We start from the raw sequence: 18,444 nt of genomic DNA, 5'->3' as shown, positions 1-18,444 counted from the left end.
TTCCGCAAGTTCTATGCTGTCCAAAAAGATGACCACAGCGCTGTTCATCCTCGCTGCGGACTTCACGTGGCTGTGGCCGACAAGCTCACCCACTGCCAGGCTGATCTCCTCCACCCAACACCCGAACAGCGGCGGGATCTTCACGCCGTGTTCCCTGGTTAGCTCCGTCAGGCGCATGCTAGCGTTTAGCACGCCGACACCACCTGCTGCCCGGCTGCACTCCGCTCAAAAAAGACCCAAAAAACTGATAAAAGTACGCAAAAAAAACCCCCGTGAACCTTGCACACCCCACTACACTATCATACCCAACATTACACTATCATACCCAACATTACACTATCATACCCAACACTACACTATCATACCCAACATTACACTATCATACCCAACACTACACTATCATACCCAACATTACACTATCATACCCAACATTACACTATCATACCCAACATTACACTATCATACCCAACACTACACTATCATACCCAACATTACACTATCATACCCAACATTACACTATCATACCCAACATTACACTATCATACCCAACACTACACTATCATACCCAACACTACACTATCATACCCAACATTACACTATCATACCCAACATTACACTATCATACCCAACATTACACTATCATACCCAACACTACACTATCATACCCAACATTACCCAACGAAGAAAAATGTTGGAAAACACGTTAATTATCGCTCTCAAAACTCCGCTCCTGCAGCTCCGCACACCTCCTTCCACTCAGAGAGACAGAGAGAGAGACAGAGAGAGACAGAGAGAGAGACAGAGAGAGACAGACAGAGACAGAGAGAGAGACAGAGAGAGAGACAGAGAGAGACAGAGAGAGACAGAGAGAGAGACAGAGAGAGACAGAGAGAGACAGAGAGAGACAGAGAGAGAGACAGAGAGAGACAGAGAGAGACAGAGAGAGAGACAGAGAGAGACAGAGAGAGACAGAGAGAGAGACAGAGAGAGACAGAGAGAGACAGAGAGAGACAGAGAGAGACAGAGAGAGACAGAGAGAGAGACAGAGAGAGACAGACAGAGACAGACAGAGACAGAGAGAGACAGAGAGAGAGACAGAGAGAGACAGAGAGAGACAGAGAGAGAGACAGAGAGAATTGTGTATTGATGTTATTGTGTTACCCATTACCCATCCAAAATGGTGACATCTGGAGAGCACATTTTGAAAATCTGTACAAAGACATACCAATAAATCAAACTAATTCAGATCAATATATTACAAAAGAAAAACTCCAAACATTAGAAATAATTAAAGACAACTCGGCTCTTCCTGCTCAGATAAATTGCCATCTTAGCTTCCCCTGAAAGATAGTTGAGGAGCTGCCACTTTTCTTTTCCTGTTTTCTTGTAGGCAGCTCCCATGATGAAACCCTTTCAGTAAAACACATGAGAAAGACTAAAAACAAAGTTAAAAGAGAGAAGAACTCTGTGAGTCTCTTACCCTCAGTAAAAACATGGTGAACAGTCTCTCTAAGGCTGCAGAACGGGCACTGGCTAAGAACAGAGGGATTCAGAACAGAGATAAAAACAACAATGTCGTCTGCATAAGCTGATAAAACCTTGTTCCTACTAAAACCAGGTAAAACCAGACCCTGTAGGCGAGAGCGTATTCTGATGAGGAGGGGTTCCAGAGAGCGTGCATAGAGCATCCCGGACAGAGCACAACCCTGCCGGACCCCTCTACGCACTCTAAAGGAGCACACAGACCGCCTTTACCTTCAGCACACTCTCAACCTCACTGTACAACACCTTGATCTTAGCTATGAAGCCAGCGCTGAACCCAAACGTCCCCGTAACTTTCCAGAGGAAGTTGTGTTCAACGCGGTCAAAAGCCTTTTCCTGATCTAGAGAAGTCAGACCAGTGTCGATACCCAGAGAGCTGCAGACCTCCGAAACATCCCCAATGAGGTAGACATTGTCTACCATGGACCTGCCGGGCTCACAGTACGTCTGGTCCCGATGGATGACCTGCTCCATAGCTTCCCTCAGTCTGGAGGCAAAGACTTTGGACAGAAGCTTGTAATCCACACACAGTAGAGACACAGGACGCCAGTACCCAATGTCCTGCAGGTTTCCTATTTTGGGCAGCAGCGTTATTCCGGCTCTGCTGCAGGACATCGGCATGGAACCAGAGGCCAGACTTTCATTAAAAATGTCTAAAATATCATTTGCAAATACGTCCCAGAAAGCTTTATAAAACTCTGCAGAGAGGCCGTCGATGCCGGGAGCACGCCGTCCCTGCATGCCCTGCACGCTTATGAGCCTGTTGAGCTGTTTGTTTGTCTCCTCAGAGACCTGAGGTAGTTCACCACAGAACCCCTCCATCAGTGCCTCCTCCTCCCTGTACTCACTGGTATACAGGGAGGAGTAAAAGCTCACAGCTTTCTGATCTGGCTTGTTCCACAACCGGCTGCCCCGTGTCTGTTAAAAGTGACTGGACTACCCTCCTCTGCCCACTCTTCCTCTCCAGGCCGAAGAAGAAGCTAGAGGGAGTGTCCATCTCTGTGATGGTCTGGAATCGGGACCGGACCGGTGCACCCTGAACTTTAACGTCTAACAGGTCGGCCAAAGACAATTTTTTTATCTTGAGGACTTCAATATGTCCTCGATCTCCTGTGGACTCGCTTAAACTCTCTAGTTCCACTATATCAGTCTCCAGGTCCTTCATAGATCTGGTGATGTCTCTGTGACGTTGAGGGTGTGCTGCTGGCAAAGGAGCCTCATCTCAACCTTACCACGGTCCCACCACTGCCTAAGACTGCTAAACTCACTCCTCTGCCTGAAAACACCCCAGAAATAAATAGGACCTCTCTAAAATTCTTATCAAAGGTTAAGACTGAATTTAAATGCCAGTACGCACTTTTAGGTAAAATGTTCCGAATGAACACATTACATAAAAGCAACGCATGATCTGTAAAACCAGCAGGTACAATACGACACATTTTAAAAATATTAAAAGTATGCTTAAAAACATAAATACGGTCTAACCTGGCTGAGGAGATCCTATCCTCTCTGAGGTGGGACCATGTGTACTGTGGGCAGTCTGCATGCATCCTCCTCCACACATCCACCAGGCCATGAGAATGGACCAGCTGCCTCAGAGCGTGCTGTGAAGCTGGATGTGGCTCTGCGTGGTTGCGGTCTGCAGCCGCATCTTCAGTACAGTTAAAATCCCCCCCAAGAATAAAGAATCCTCTGAGGCACAGCCATTTAACACATCATTAACCTTTAGTAACAACAGCTTCCTGTCTGTACCGATTGTTGGAGCATACACATTGATACAAACAGCAATAAAAAGGTCAAACCGTGCCTTCACTAAAAACAACCTCCCCTCCATGATGTGCTTGACCTCCAGTGAGACTGGAGTGAAGGACCTGGAGAAGAGGAAGCCCACTCCTCCACTGAGGTTTGTGTTGTGACTTAAGAGGACTTCCCCTCCTCCAGTCTGCCTCATTGGTGCTGTCGCTGTGTGCTTCTTGTAGGAAGAACATCAATCCCTTCCATTCTTTAATTCATAGATAGATGCTCTCTTCTTAACATCTCTGGCTCCATTGACATTCAAACGTTTTGCCATCACGATTGTTAATTGTTCTTTTGACTCTCAGCACAGGTTTCTTCAGTGTAAAACCCTCCTGATCAGTGAGGCCAGACTCCTCTCTCTGGCTCATGTGGAGTCTGGCTGAGCTATAAAATAAAACCAGATCTGGAAAAACTCTTCAATCTTAACACATTCCAGCAGTGTGAACTCATGCAGTGGTTCTCAGGTGAGAACAATAACTACTTCCTCAAGCTCTTTTATTTTCATGATTCAGAGAACAACTGAGTTCTACACGGTGAAGGTCTTCAACGAGAGATAGTTTCTGGACTTGGTACAGACCGGCTCTCTGAGTTCGACAGAAGGTATGAAGCTGTTGAACCTGAAGGTTTACGACTCACAATCTGCTTGAGGACGGTGCTGCCAACACTCTGCATGCCGACACTGAGCGGAAGCTTGTAGCCGAATCCTCGCCCGAACTCCACCATCTGCAGCTGGGCGGGGTCTCGGGCCCCCTCCAGGGCCACCGTCAGCAGAGCGCTAACGCCTGCACACAGTGAACACAACTACAGATGGCAGCTTTACTGATTTCCCTAAAAGACTCAGATTGGGATCAGGAGCAAAAAGCCTACTCCATAAAATACATAGAAATGCATTTCAGTAAACTGATGAACAGGACGACACCTGAGAAGGGAAGGAAGAGTCTAAGAAGCAGAGGAAGAGATGAATGAAATCAACAACTTGAGCAGAAGACAGAAAAACTGAAGCAGAGAAAAAGTGTTTTGAGTTTCAGGATTAATTGAATCTATACATCAGAGCAGGTTTTACCAGACTGTCGCAGCAGCTCTGATTCCTGCTCCAGGTTCATCACATCCTCATCGAGTCCGTCTGAGAAGATCACCAGCACCTGATGGGTCACATGTATGTGGATGATGTTTTTGAAGTAACAGTACTTGGTAGGAGCATCATGTCAGTAATCATCCTGCTTTTTGTCCTCATTTATGTAAAACGTTTCGTGTTCGTTGGTCCAGACTGAAGCGGTGATGGATTGACATTCATGTTCCTCTGAGGATGAAAGCTAATAACTTTGGTGATGCTCTGACTTTTCATCTAGCGCCATCATCAGGTCAGCGTTTCATACGTCTAATACTTTGGTTTATGACTCAAGAAACTCCCATCAGCCTCAGCTGTTCTTTGCATCTCCTGGTAATTCTGTCATGCTAATTATGAATATGGTAAATATGCTAAACATCAGCATGTTAGCATGTTAGCATGCAGAACACTGTGGCTACAAAATAACAAGCCTTCGCCACCATGTGATACTTTCATGATGACCAAATAGAAACACAACCAGCTGTGTAGCTCTCACCTTCACGTTAGCTTTGGACTGGACCTTGAACATCTCCTTGAAGGACTCCAGCAGGGCTGTCTTGAAGTAGGAAGGTCCTGACATCTGCAAGCTCATGACTTCATGCACCACGTCGCTGCTGTAGGGCTTAAAGTTTGTGTCGTACAGCCGCTGTCCGTCTCTATCGAGCACTTGAAAGGCGATGTTGGTCTTGACAGGATCCGTAACGACGCAGCACAGACCTTGTACCGAAGAAACGTAACGGACGATCTCTGGCAGGAAGGCCTGGAGCTTGGCGTGGCCGCTGATCAGCATCTCGCCAGGAGCTCGGTCTTCCCGAGAAATATCGAATCCCATGGCGATATCGATACTGCAGGCTGAAGTAAAAGGAAACACGTTTTTACCTTTGGCAGCCAGAGACACAGAGGAATATGGAGGGAAAGGCAAAGTCACACTTTTCAACTCACAAACCTTGGGGGGGCTGATCGTTTGGACAAATCTCATCCACCACCTTTTGCTTGATATTTGCCAATTCGTTGAAGTTCTGCACTCTAAACAGCCTCTCTGGAGTATAGGTGATTTGATGGAGCTTCAGGGGGTGAACGTCTCCGACGGCGATGGCAAACACCTTGATCCCCACATCCCTGAGACTGCTGGCTGCGGCCCTCACTTCATCGTGAGAATCACCATCTGAAATCAACACCAGGATCTTGGGGCTCTCCCTGCGGCTGCCCCGCGACACCTCAAAGTAATCCTTGATGTGATCCAAGGCCTTTCCGATGTAGGTGTTTCCACCTTTGTGTTCCAAGCCTTGGATGTGTGAGATGCAATCCTCCTTATGGAAGTACTTGTTGAGGTCAAACTCATGTTTAGGTACATCGCTGAACTGTGCAAGTCCAACGTGCACAAAGTCTTCACTGACGTCGAAGCTGTTCACCAGGTCTGTCGTAAAGTTTTTTATGACGTTGTATTCAGATTTGTTGATACTGCCGGACTGGTCCAGTAGGAAGACCAGGTCGGCCTTCTCGCAAGCTGCCAAAGCAGAGCAAGAGAAAGGTGTTTGTTTACATTACTAATAAGTTAAATTATCACTGTATTGGTTCATTTATGTTTGGCCACAACACACTCTCAACTCCCCAATTCACTGAATGTGGAGATCTCTCCATACCTTGTTATTGACGAGTACTGATCAGGTATTTCTCAAAATGTGACCAATACCTCTTATGGTCTACATGTAATCGGGTTCGGCACCATTTTTTACATCTTTCCTGCTCGACCTGATCAGCCAATCAAAATCTGGAAGGCACTCTTTTTTTTGTCAAATGTGTTGTTTCTGAAGTATTGAGTGTATTGAAGTATACATTAACAGCTGAAATCATTCCATTTGTGTTATATCTAGCTAGAATCCATTTAGCCTCTTAGAATGACTCGTGTTTTGGTCTCGGACTGAGGACATGGATATACTTAAGGTTTGGGGATTATTACTCTTTGTTGTGTATCTTTAACATTCCCTTTCAAGGTTTATTTTGAATATCATCTAGTTCATAAAACCTCACAAAAGATTCTGGATGTGCAGTAAGACTGCTGCTGTCCACTAAGAAGGTGAAGGAGCAATGAACTATTGAATCAATGGAACACGATAAGAACATTGAGCACTAAAATATTAATTAATAAAGTTTCTGATTTGTCAAAAGATTCCATTCGACACTTACTGGACTCAATACTGAAATAGTGCTGAGAAGATTTTCCCCCAAATCATGACTTTCTGGAATAAACTGTGAGCATTATCAGATATCACCTGGTTTAAGTGTAAATTATGTATTTTTATTTGCTGAATTGATCTTTTAAATCTTCCAGTTCAGAAGATGCAGGACACCTGTTGACCCTGTGAACTAGACATCAAAATGATTTTAAACACTGTTTTGTTGTCTTACCGCTCTTAATGCAGAAGATATCAGACATGTTTCTGTACAAAGTTTCTAGTCCCTTGTAGGCGTCCACGTAGAAAACTTTGGATTCGTCTCCACCAGCCATCGTCTTCAGCTCACGAGCCATCTGCTCCAGCTCATCCTCTAATGCTTTCACTCCGATACTGACGACGATGACCCCGTTGTTTCTCAGTGCATCAGATGTCTCTTTTAAGTCTAAATCACCGTTGCAAATCCCGTCTGTGATCACCATGAGAATCTGAGGCACCTTGCGGTCTGTCCGGCCACCATGCTGAGCGCTAAAGAACTCCAGCGAGTATTTCAAGGCCTCGCCTGTGTAGGTGTTTCCGTATTGTGGATTCTTAATGGGGATCGCTGACAGAACTTTTCGTCTGGAGTAAAAAGTATTCAGAGTAAAATGAAGCACGGTGTAATTCGAGAAGGTGATGAGCCCAAAACGAGTCTGGTCCTCGCCGACTGTGGTTTGGTTCACTACTGACTCCATAAACGTCCGCATACTGTCATATTCAGGTGGATCTATGCTTGTGGAGCTGTCCACCAGGAAAATAATGTCAGCTTTTCCTATCTGACAATCTGGTTGAAGAGAACAGAGACAAAGAGCAAACACTGAGTGTTAGAAGGGAAACTGAGACCTGACTGGTTCTTATCGTGGTCTCATAAAACATGAAAAGATAAAATCAACTTTATGTCTGTGTGCTCAGTACAGAGATATGTCTCGGATGTGTTTAGCCTAGCTTAGCACAAACACAAGGCTGCTTCGTTTCTATGTTGGATCTTGTTAGCTGGTGAGCTAGTCACCGATCCATGCTGTAGTCAGCCGGGTTGGTTGACAGCAGAGTTATTGCAGAGCTCAAACCTGGCAACCCGACTATGGGGACAGGACTTTTGAGATGTGACATGCAGCAACCGCACCCAGCAGTTGTTGGTCATCAATTAGCTTTAATGCTAACTGGTAAAACCACAAAGCCTCCCTTGCGAGAAAAAGAGATTAACCTAAAGGCTCAATGCTTTAATAAACCCGTAATCTAAATCATTTTTTTGGATGGTCTTGAACTTCTCTTACCTTTCTTGCACATCTTCAAGGTTATCTGGCGTTCCAAGTCCTTCAGAGCATCAAAGTTCCTCTTAACATATACCCTGTCTGGTGAACCGCTGATCTCTTCCAGCTGGGTCTTGTTGGCGTCCGCAATGCCGATGGCGTAGACCACCACTCCCTTGGCCCTCAGATCCTCAGCGGGGCCTTTGACCTGGTCTTTGGCCTCACCGTCTGTTATCACTATCAGACTCTGCCTCTTGCCACGTCGCCCTCCTCTGGTTGCATCGAAATACTGCGACACCTCTTTGAGGGCCTTACCTGTGAGCGTGCCTTCATTCATTTGCTCCATATTATCGATGGCCGACATAATGTCATCTGGGCTGCTGTAGTGCCTGAGGGGTAACTCCAGATTGTGGTTGCTGCTGAACTGCATGACGCCGACCTGCACCTCGGTTTGCCTGATGGCGGACTTGCCGATGACAGATTTCATGAACTCTTTCATTGTCTGAAAGTCTTTGTTAGAGATGGTCTCAGAGCTGTCAGTTAAGAAAAAGATGTCGCCCTCTACATCTCTGCAAGCTGTGGACACAGATCACAGAAATGATTACATGGTGTTCCTGTTTCCACACTTTTCTGTCGTTGAGTACCAATGAGATTGTAGGAAAAGAGCCAAGCTACGAGGGTTGTGACCTTTTACATCACTTGTTCAAAAACAACTAGCTAGTCAAAGTTAAAACACTCAACTCAAATTGGTACCTTTAGAAGGCTTTGCTTAAAAAACCTCATGCCCCGATAACTGAAGGGTCACGATAAGGCGGAGTCACTGACTCTGTTACTCACTGTCTTCCAGGTCCAGGACAATGATGGTTATATTGGATGGCATAGTTTCGGTACTGTATATTTATATCTCTACTTACTACAATTTGTCATTTGAGAGTTTACATCATCAGTCTTCTTACTATCCTTATTCTGAGATAAATGAGCTTCTATGACAGAAGTTGTAAGCTTAAACAACATTAATTTGTTAGGATACAAATAAACTGCAGCTCCCATGAAAATCACGAGTCGGTTTCTTTCATATTCATATTTCATTTGTTTTAGCTGTAAAGTCTGCTATATAAAAAATGTCTCTCTCATGCTTCAATATGTGAACTAGCAGCACTACGGCTCGACGGCTTATCGGAGATGGTATTAGTTAAGAAACGCTAAAAGCAGAAATATAAATGAAACATTCAAATACACCTGGTCATCTTCATCTAGACGGGAACACAACACAACATACTTTTGACTCAAGATTTATTTACTAAATATCCTTACCGTCTTCAGAACAGATGTCTGTGATGATGTCATTGTTGATGGATTTCAAGGCATCAAAATTATTGACATAGATGGTCCTCTTGGGGTCGCCGGCGATCTCTTCCAGCTCCGTTTTGTTTGCATCTTTCACCCCGATGGCGTAAATGATGACGCCCTGAGCCCTCAGTTGTTCTGCCGGAGCCTTGACCTCATCGGTGGATTCCCCGTCTGTGATGACGATCAGGTACTCTGGGACTTTGTGAACCCGGCTGGCCACGGCTCTCTCAAAGTGTTTGCCCATAGATAACAGAGCTTTTCCTGTTTCTGTCCCACCTCCCAGGTGTTTAATATCCAAGACGACTTTCTCCAATGACTTGGCATCTGGGTAGGCTGTCATATCGAATTCCATATTTGGCGAATCAGCATATTTCACAAGCCCCACGCGTACATTTTCTGGCCCAATAGTGAAGGTATGTAGAAACTTGATGATGAAGGTCTTCATGTCTTCGAAGTCTAGGTTCTCAATGCTCCCTGAGTCGTCCATCAGGAAGAAGATGTCCGCTTCATCTTTTTGCACACATGCTGGAGAGGAAGAGCAAGTTTAAAGGTTAGTTCTTTTCACAAAGTCAAAGAGTGGAAGGTTAAGAATGAACATTCAAACACTGGGGAATATTTGAGTAAAGACTAAACTAAAGAACAACAACTCAAGAGGCAACAAGTAGTCTACAACTTTACATCCCCAGAGCACAAACAAACTGCCGGGTGAACATGCTGTTGTTGAACATTGACCAGGGATTTCTGGCTTTCATATTAAGTGACTATCAAAAAACACTGGTTCAAACCTTCTCTGTTGCTCGTTTCCCTTGTACCAACTGAGGTGACTTGGTCAATGATGTTTTCACACAGGACTTTCTGCAGGCTCAGCTTCAGGGGCTTTAGCTCTGTGAAACTGTCCACATTAAAGACGTACTTATCAGGGGGGTGAGTCGCCATCTCCTCCAGTTGAGGCTTGTTGGCGTTTTCAATTCCTACAGTGTAAATGGTGACCCCAGCCCGGCGGAGGTCGAGTGCTGCGTTGCTCACGTTGTCCTGGGATTCACCGTCTGTGATCACCACCGCCACCTGCTGGACACCCTTTGCTCTCCTACTGCCCTTTTCCTCGATGAAGATTTCTTTCAGGGTGAAGTTGAGAGCTGCTCCAGTGTTCGTTCCGCCTTCACCGTAAGGCAGGATCTTGATGAACTGTAGGACTTCGTCCTTGTCATTGAAGGTGTCGAGGTAGACCTGTGCTGTGGACTTGTCGTTGTACGTAACGATGCCCACTCGGACACGAGACGGACTGACATCCAGGCCGCTCACAACCGAGTGGAGGAAAGTGCGCACCAGCTGGAAGTTGTCGTTTCCGATGCTTCCAGACTCATCGACGATGAACACGATGTCGGCCACATTGGCTTCTTTGCAATCTGTGAAAAGAGTGTCGTTAGTTACTTGAGCTATCGTCTACTTAACCATTCAAATATATGTGAAGATGAGCTATATCACAGGAATGCTACGTTAAAATTTAAATTTCATTCAATTAATTACTTTTATTTTTAAAATGAAGAACGAGCTAGAATCATTTTGTGTCAATTATGTCATTATTATTTGTTCCTCCCTGCCTGTAAAGTCTGTCACTAACTGAAGAATGACAAAACATGAAATACAGTTTCCCAACGTTTCCCAAATGAATGACGGATGATGGTTCTCACCTTCGGTAATGGTCTCCTTTTGCTCCGTCATCAAGAAATCCTTCAAAAGAAGTAATCGGGGAGAATCGAATGCGTACCCATCACTGGCAAATAACATTAACTCATCCATGCTTGCACCTGCACTCATCCCATAAACAGTTACCGCTGCTTTTTTGATATTTTGAGCGCGCTCGGACACATAATCATCTGACTTTCTTCCACTCACAACGACCAGGGACTGTGGGGTGCCTTGGTGGGCTCGCCCCCCCGCCTCACGGGTAAAAAAGTGAGTTCTGGCGTACTTCAGAGCGCGGCCCAGGTTTCGTGGTCGGTTGGGTTGCGGGGCAAGGCGGAAAAGTTTGACAGCAGCCAGGGTTTCCTGTTTAGTTTGAAAAGTATTGAGATAAAACTCCATCTTGGGTTCTTGACCGTACTGAGCCAGACCGATGCGGTGGCTGGACGGGCCGACATTAAGCTCGTCAATCAATTTGAGAAAGTCTTTCTTAAATATGGAGAACTGTTCGGGAGGTATGCCGCTGTCCACCAGGAAGAAAGTATCTCCAAACCGGTCCGCCAAAGCTGAAAGCAGAGACAAACATAATTACATCTTATAGCGGTACAGTCAAGGTGTCAGTATGCTCAAGTGTTGCTACACCCACAGTTTAGAGTCGTGGCCGGTTTGTCAAGGAGGGGCCAAAGAATTCAGCATAACTGACTTCAACTTGAAGGAGACAATATGCTCCCAAGCTCTCATTTTTCAGGCTTCACACCATGACTTTGTTCATGTATAAGCAGGTGGAACCCCACGAATACCCGTTTCCTTATTTATACAATAAATCATGTCTCGCTGTGACGGCAGTCTTTGAGCAGCAACGCTTCAGACAAGAACGCATTGAGAGCATTTTGTTTTAAAGCAAACTGACACCTTGACTACATCGACATGTACCTCAAAAACAGTGAAAATGACAGTAATCAGTTGAACTGTTTGAAATGCTAATGCTTATGTAACAGTAGCACATAACAGGTAACGTAGACCCTCAGGCTGAGAGGCAGGGTGGGACCATCAAACAAACTAACAGTCTGATCTCGACTTCGGCCGTTTTGTGTATTTCAAAAGATGAAGGTGGACTCGAAGTTTTTATATTTCATTACCTTGCCTCTGATCCTCCACAGTGACGCAAACCATTTGCAGCAGATGATCTTTCAGCGTCTTCAGATCCTGGTAGTTATCGATGGAGGACAGGAAGCGCTTTGGAGGCCGGTTGGCGATGGACTCCATCTTCTTCCGGTTGGCTGCTCCGACCCCAATGCCAAACACGATGACTCCGTGCTGCCTCAGGAGCTGGGCGGACGCCGTCACGTTGTCCGTGGAGTCTCCATCCGTGATGACCACAGCGATCTGAGGCACCCGTTGATTGGCTCGGCTCCCGGCGTCCTCTGTGAAGTAGTTATTTTTGAGGTATTCGATGGCCTCGCCTGTTTTGGTCCCTCCTTTTCGGTAGGGAAGCTTTTCCACTGCAGCCAGCAAGGATTTCCTGTTCGTGTGATCCTTCAGCAGGAACTCCGGGAAGGTTTTATTGCTGTACTGAGCCAAGCCGATCCGAACCTTATCAGGGCCGATGTCCAGGGCCTTGATGAGGCTGCGGAGAAAAGACAGGGCCTCCTGAAAGTTATCGCGACCGATGCTGCTGGAGCCGTCGACCAGGAAGACGATGTCGGCCAAAGTGGCGTTTTCACACTCTGAGCCGGAGAAGAAAAAACGGTTCAGCTGTACATGAACTACGATAGGTCTCAGAGAAACATTACAGGTCCCAATGGGACACATTGTGATGAACGAATGGATCATTGTACTGTGAAGCTCCAGTTTCACCAGTTGTTAATCTCTAAATATATTTACTCATGATGTTCTTCGGTGGAAACCGTGACTGTACTTTCTTCCTCACATAAACACCATGTACTGTACTTGCCCCCCCCCCCCCCCCCACACACACACACACACACACAATCTGTCAAACCGGTTTAAACCCACCTGTGGTCAGAGCAGCGGATCCAGAGGAACACGCCGCTATGATGAGGAAGAGGAGACTCGTTCTGCCCTTCATGATGGGAGTTTCTCTGCTCCTTCAACACAGATATAACACATAAATATTATATCGATATAACAGAGTCACGTTTGTCTTCAGCTTCACCAGTGTTGGCTGACTGATGAAGGAAACACTGAGTCACAGAAGTAGAACTGGATGTCGTGACTTTCACCTCCTGTCACCAGCAACTGCAAAAGGAACGGATTCGAAGAAATATACACGCCACAGAACAGCTGGTGTGATGCTTTTATTTTGTAGAACGTGTCTTCACCAACAGATGTTCTTTGGTTCAGTAGACGTTCTAACTAAACTCTGATCAAAGAGACAAAGATCCTCGCAGATTCTGTGAATACTTTTAAAAAACAGCTCAAAACCCACCTTTTTAGGCTGGTGTTTGAGTAACAACCCATGTCCTAGACCTGCTCCTAAAATATGTTTTAATTTTTAATTTTATTTAATTTTATTTTTCTCTGTGTATGTAATTTATTGACCCTATGGTCACATTGTGTTTTTTATGCTTTTAAATTTCTGCTGTTAAAGCACTTGGTGATTTTTGTCTGTGAAAAGTGCTCTATAAATAAATTGTATTATTATTATTATCATTATTATCCCACTCAGGAAGAGTGCCAGAACTACACACATACAGTGAATATTAATACTTCATCTATTGATCTCATAATATTATCCATCAGAGAACTACACACATACAGTGAATATTAATACTTCATCTATTGATCTCATAATTCATATAATTTGATTTGCTCTGTGTGTGTTGACTTTGAGAGCCTCTGAGTTATTAAATTAGTTAGTAAATTAAAAGTAAAAAAGAGAAGAAATCAGCTGGAAGCTTAAATTGAAACAGGAACAGCTTCCTGTTTCAAGAGTTTCACAATAAAAGCAGTTAGTCTAGCGTTAGAACATGTGGAACATCATCTGAACTCAGAACAGAACAATAGTTACTGATCAATAATCAAACTGATCTACATCACGTTCATCAGGTTTCACATGTAAATAAATCAGTTGGTGACTGAATTAGTGTGTCACTGTTAGAAGAAGCAGACTCTTTAATGGTAACACTTTATAATAACGACACTATGAAACATTAGTTAAGTATGAGTAAACACTTAATTCATCATTTATACATGATTGTGTTTTCATACTTTATAAATGATGGATTCCCCATTTGTAAATTAATTTGTAAATTAAGTATTAAAGATATTACAAACCAATTATTAAGGAGTTAAGAGGAGTAAAGACAAGTAAAGACAAGTAAAGAGGAGTAAAGACAAGTAAAGACAAGTAAAGACGAGTAAAGAGGAGTAAAGAGGAGTAAAGACAAGTAAAGACAAGTAAAGAGGAGTAAAGACAAGTAAAGACAAGTAAAGAGGAGTAAAGACAAGTAAAGACAAGTAAAGACGAGTAAAGAGGAGTAAAGACGAGTAAAGAGGAGTAAAGAGAAGTAAAGACAAGTAAAGACAAGTAAAGACGAGTAAAGACAAGTAAAGACAAGTAAAGACAAGTAAAGACGAGTAAAGACAAGTAAAGAGAAGTAAAGACGAGTAAAGACAAGTAAAGACAAGTAAAGACAAGTAAAGACGAGTAAAGAGGAGTAAAGACAAGTAAAGACGAGTAAAGACAAGTAAAGACAAGTAAAGAGAAGTAAAGACGAGTAAAGACAAGTAAAGACAAGTAAAGACAAGTAAAGACGAGTAAAGAGGAGTAAAGACAAGTAAAGACAAGTAAAGACGAGTAAAGACAAGTAAAGACGAGTAAAGAGGAGTAAAGACAAGTAAAGACAAGTAAAGACGAGTAAAGAGGAGTAAAGACAAGTAAAGACAAGTAAAGACAAGTAAAAACAAGTAAAGAGGAGTAAAGAGGAGTAAAGAGAAGTAAAGACAAGTAAAGACAAGTGAAGACGAGTAAAGAGGAGTAAAGACGAGTAAAGACAAGTAAAGACAAGTAAAGACGAGTAAAGAGGAGTAAAGACAAGTAAAGACAAGTAAAGACGAGTAAAGACGAGTAAAGACAAGTAAAAACAAGTAAAGAGGAGTAAAGACAAGTAAAGACGAGTAAAGAGGAGTAAAGACAAGTAAAGACGAGTAAAGAGGAGTAAAGACGAGTAAAGAGGAGTAAAGAGGAGTAAAGACAAGTAAAGACAAGTAAAGACGAGTAAAGACGAGTAAAGACAAGTAAAGACGAGTAAAGACGAGTAAAGAGGAGTAAAGACAAGTCAAGAGAAGTAAAGACGAGTAAAGACAAGTAAAGAGAAGTGAAGACGAGTAAAGACGAGTAAAGACAAGTAAAGACGAGTAAAGAGGAGTAAAGACAAGTAAAGACAAGTAAAGAGGAGTAAAGACAAGTAAAGACAAGTAAAGACGAGTAAAGAGGAGTAAAGAGGAGTAAAGACAAGTAAAGACGAGTAAAGACAAGTAAAGACAAGTAAAGACAAGTAAAGACGAGTAAAGAGGAGTAAAGACAAGTAAAGAGGAGTAAAGAGGAGTAAAGACGAGTAAAGACAAGTAAAGAGGAGTAAAGACAAGTAAAGACAAGTAAAGACGAGTAAAGACAAGTAAAGAGGAGTAAAGACAAGTAAAGACAAGTAAAGAGGAGTAAAGAGGAGTAAAGACAAGTAAAGACAAGTAGAGGAGTAAAGACAAGTAAAGACAAGTAAAGATGAGTAAAGACAAGTAAAGACGAGTAAAGAGGAGTAAATACAAATAAAGACGAGTAAAGACGAGTAAAAACAAGTAAAGAGGAGTAAAGAGGAGTAAAGAGAAGTAAAGAGAAGTAAAGAGAAGTAAAGACAAGTAAAGACAAGTAAAGACGAGTAAAGACGAGTAAAGACAAGTAAAGATGAGTAAAGACGAGTAAAGAGGAGTAAAGACAAGTAAAGAGAAGTAAAGACGAGTAAAGACAAGTAAAGAGAAGTGAAGACGAGTAAAGACGAGTAAAGACAAGTAAAGACGAGTAAAGAGGAGTAAAGACAAGTAAAGACAAGTAAAGAGGAGTAAAGACAAGTAAAGACAAGTAAAGACGAGTAAAGACGAGTAAAGAGGAGTAAAGACAAGTAAAGACGAGTAAAGACAAGTAAAGACAAGTAAAGACAAGTAAAGACGAGTAAAGAGGAGTAAAGACAAGTAAAGAGGAGTAAAGAGGAGTAAAGACGAGTAAAGACAAGTAAAGAGGAGTAAAGACAAGTAAAGACAAGTAAAGACGAGTAAAGACAAGTAAAGAGGAGTAAAGACAAGTAAAGACAAGTAAAGAGGAGTAAAGAGGAGTAAAGACAAGTAAAGACAAGTAGAGGAGTAAAGACAAGTAAAGACAAGTAAAGATGAGTAAAGACAAGTAAAGACGAGTAAAGAGGAGTAAAGACAAATAAAGACGAGTAAAGACGAGTAAAAACAAGTAAAGAGGAGTAAAGAGGAGTAAAGAGAAGTAAAGAGAAGTAAAGAGAAGTAAAGACAAGTAAAGACAAGTAAAGACGAGTAAAGAGGAGTAAAGACAAGTAAAGACAAGTAAAGACGAGTAAAAACAAGTAAAGAGGAGTAAAGAGGAGTAAAGAGAAGTAAAGAGAAGTAAAGAGAAGTAAAGACAAGTAAAGACAAGTAAAGACGAGTAAAGAGGAGTAAAGACGAGTAAAGAGGAGTAAAGACAAGTAAAGAGGAGTAAAGACGAGTAAAGACAAGTAAAGAGAAGTGAAGACAAGTAAAGACGAGTAAAGACAAGTAAAGACGAGTAAAGAGGAGTAAAGACAAGTAAAGACAAGTAAAGAGGAGTAAAGACAAGTAAAGACGAGTAAAGACGAGTAAAGACAAGTAAAGACAAGTAAAGACGAGTAAAGACAAGTAAAGACAAGTAAAGAGGAGTAAAGACAAGTAAAGACAAGTAAAGAGGAGTAAAGAGAAGTAAAGAGAAGTAAAGAGAAGTAAAGACAAGTAAAGACGAGTAAAGAGGAGTAAAGACGAGTAAAGAGGAGTAAAGACAAGTAAAGACAAGTAAAGACGAGTGAAGAGGAGTAAAGACAAGTAAAGACAAGTAAAGACGAGTAAAAACAAGTAAAGAGAAGTAAAGAGGAGTAAAGACAAGTAAAGACAAGTAAAGAGGAGTAAAGACAAGTAAAGACAAGTAAAGACGAGTAAAGAGGAGTAAAGACGAGTAAAGAGGAGTAAAGACAAGTAAAGACAAGTAAAGACAAGTAAAGACGAGTAAAGACAAGTAAAGACAAGTAAAGACAAGTAAAGAGGAGTAAAGACAAGTAAAGACAAGTAAAGAGAAGTAAAGACAAGTAAAGACAAGTAAAGACAAGTAAAGACGAGTAAAGAGGAGTAAAGACGAGTAAAGAGGAGTAAAGACAAGTAAAGACAAGTAAAGACAAGTAAAGACGAGTAAAGACAAGTAAAGACAAGTAAAGACAAGTAAAGAGGAGTAAAGACAAGTAAAGACAAGTAAAGAGAAGTAAAGACAAGTAAAGACAAGTAAAGAGAAGTGAAGACAAGTAAAGACGAGTAAAGACAAGTAAAGACGAGTAAAGAGGAGTAAAGACAAGTAAAGACAAGTAAAGAGGAGTAAAGACGAGTAAAGAGGAGTAAAGAGGAGTAAAGACAAGTAAAGACAAGTAAAGACGAGTAAAGACAAGTAAAGACAAGTAAAGACAAGTAAAGACGAGTAAAGACAAGTAAAGACAAGTAAAGACGAGTAAAGACAAGTAAAAACAAGTAATGAGGAGTAAAGAGGAGTAAAGAGAAGTAAAGAGAAGTAAAGAGAAGTAAAGAGAAGGTAAAGACAAGTACAGAGGAGTAAAGAGAAGTAAAGAGGAGTAAAGACAAGTAAAGACAAGTAAAGACAAGTAAAGGGAAGTAAAGACAAGTAAAGACAAGTAAAGGGAAATAAAGACAAGTAAAGACAAGTAAAGACAAGTAAAGAGAAGTAAAGGGAAGTAAAGAGAAGTAAAGACAAGTAAAGAGGAGTAAAGAGAAGTAAAGAGGAGTAAAGAGAGAATTAAAGAGAAGTAAAGAGAAGTAAAGAGAAGTAAAGGGAAGTAAAGAGGAGTAAAGACAAGTAAAGAGAAGTAAAGAGAGAATTAAAGAGAAGTAAAGAGAAGTAAAGAGAAGTAAAGAGAGAATTAAAGAGAAGTAAAGAGAAGTAAAGAGAAGTAAAGAGAAGTAAAGAGAATTAAAGATAAGTAAAGAGAAGTAAAGAGAAGTAAAGAGAGAATTAAAGAGTAAAGAGAAGTAAAGAGAGAATTAAAGAGAGAAATCACTCACAGATCTGCTGCTGCATAGGATCCTTCTGCTCCCAAACACTGCAGTCCTGAGCTGAGGAGGAGGAAGAAGAAGAGAAAAGGAGGAGGAGGAAGAGAGGAGGAGGAAGAGGAGGAGGTGGAAGAGAGGAGGAGGAGGAGACCTCCACCCACATTGTGCTCCTGTGTTT

The 18,444-nt window shown here is 42.4% G+C and overlaps 1 protein-coding gene across 2 annotated transcripts in view; it reads right to left on the bottom strand.

Moving 5' to 3' along the window:
- The window catches only part of LOC306782447 (collagen alpha-6(VI) chain-like), a 55,948-nt gene extending 37,635 nt beyond the window's left edge, over nucleotides 1-18,313 (bottom strand). Inside the window, exons 1-12 of one of the 2 annotated variants that reach the window (XM_079275809.1) lie at nucleotides 18,279-18,313; nucleotides 12,960-13,051; nucleotides 12,083-12,670; nucleotides 10,952-11,509; nucleotides 10,046-10,666; nucleotides 9,225-9,785; nucleotides 7,935-8,486; nucleotides 6,857-7,444; nucleotides 5,394-5,954; nucleotides 4,944-5,299; nucleotides 4,403-4,481; nucleotides 3,976-4,121 (exon numbers count right to left, since the gene is read on the bottom strand). In XM_079275809.1, the coding sequence (XP_079131935.1) occupies nucleotides 3,976-4,121; nucleotides 4,403-4,481; nucleotides 4,944-5,299; nucleotides 5,394-5,954; nucleotides 6,857-7,444; nucleotides 7,935-8,486; nucleotides 9,225-9,785; nucleotides 10,046-10,666; nucleotides 10,952-11,509; nucleotides 12,083-12,670; nucleotides 12,960-13,032 (4,683 nt within the window). In that variant the 5' untranslated portion in view covers nucleotides 13,033-13,051; nucleotides 18,279-18,313. The remainder of the gene's footprint in view (nucleotides 1-3,975; nucleotides 4,122-4,402; nucleotides 4,482-4,943; nucleotides 5,300-5,393; nucleotides 5,955-6,856; nucleotides 7,445-7,934; nucleotides 8,487-9,224; nucleotides 9,786-10,045; nucleotides 10,667-10,951; nucleotides 11,510-12,082; nucleotides 12,671-12,959; nucleotides 13,052-18,278) is intronic. The other variant, XM_079275810.1, reaches the window with a different exon arrangement.
- Between the last annotated feature and the right edge of the window lie 131 nt (nucleotides 18,314-18,444).

This window comes from Melanostigma gelatinosum, assembly GCF_949748355.1.
Source record: "Melanostigma gelatinosum genome assembly, chromosome: 9".
NCBI classification, from domain to species: Eukaryota; Metazoa; Chordata; class Actinopteri; order Perciformes; family Zoarcidae; genus Melanostigma; species Melanostigma gelatinosum.
This window is presented reverse-complemented; position numbering and strand designations above follow the sequence as displayed.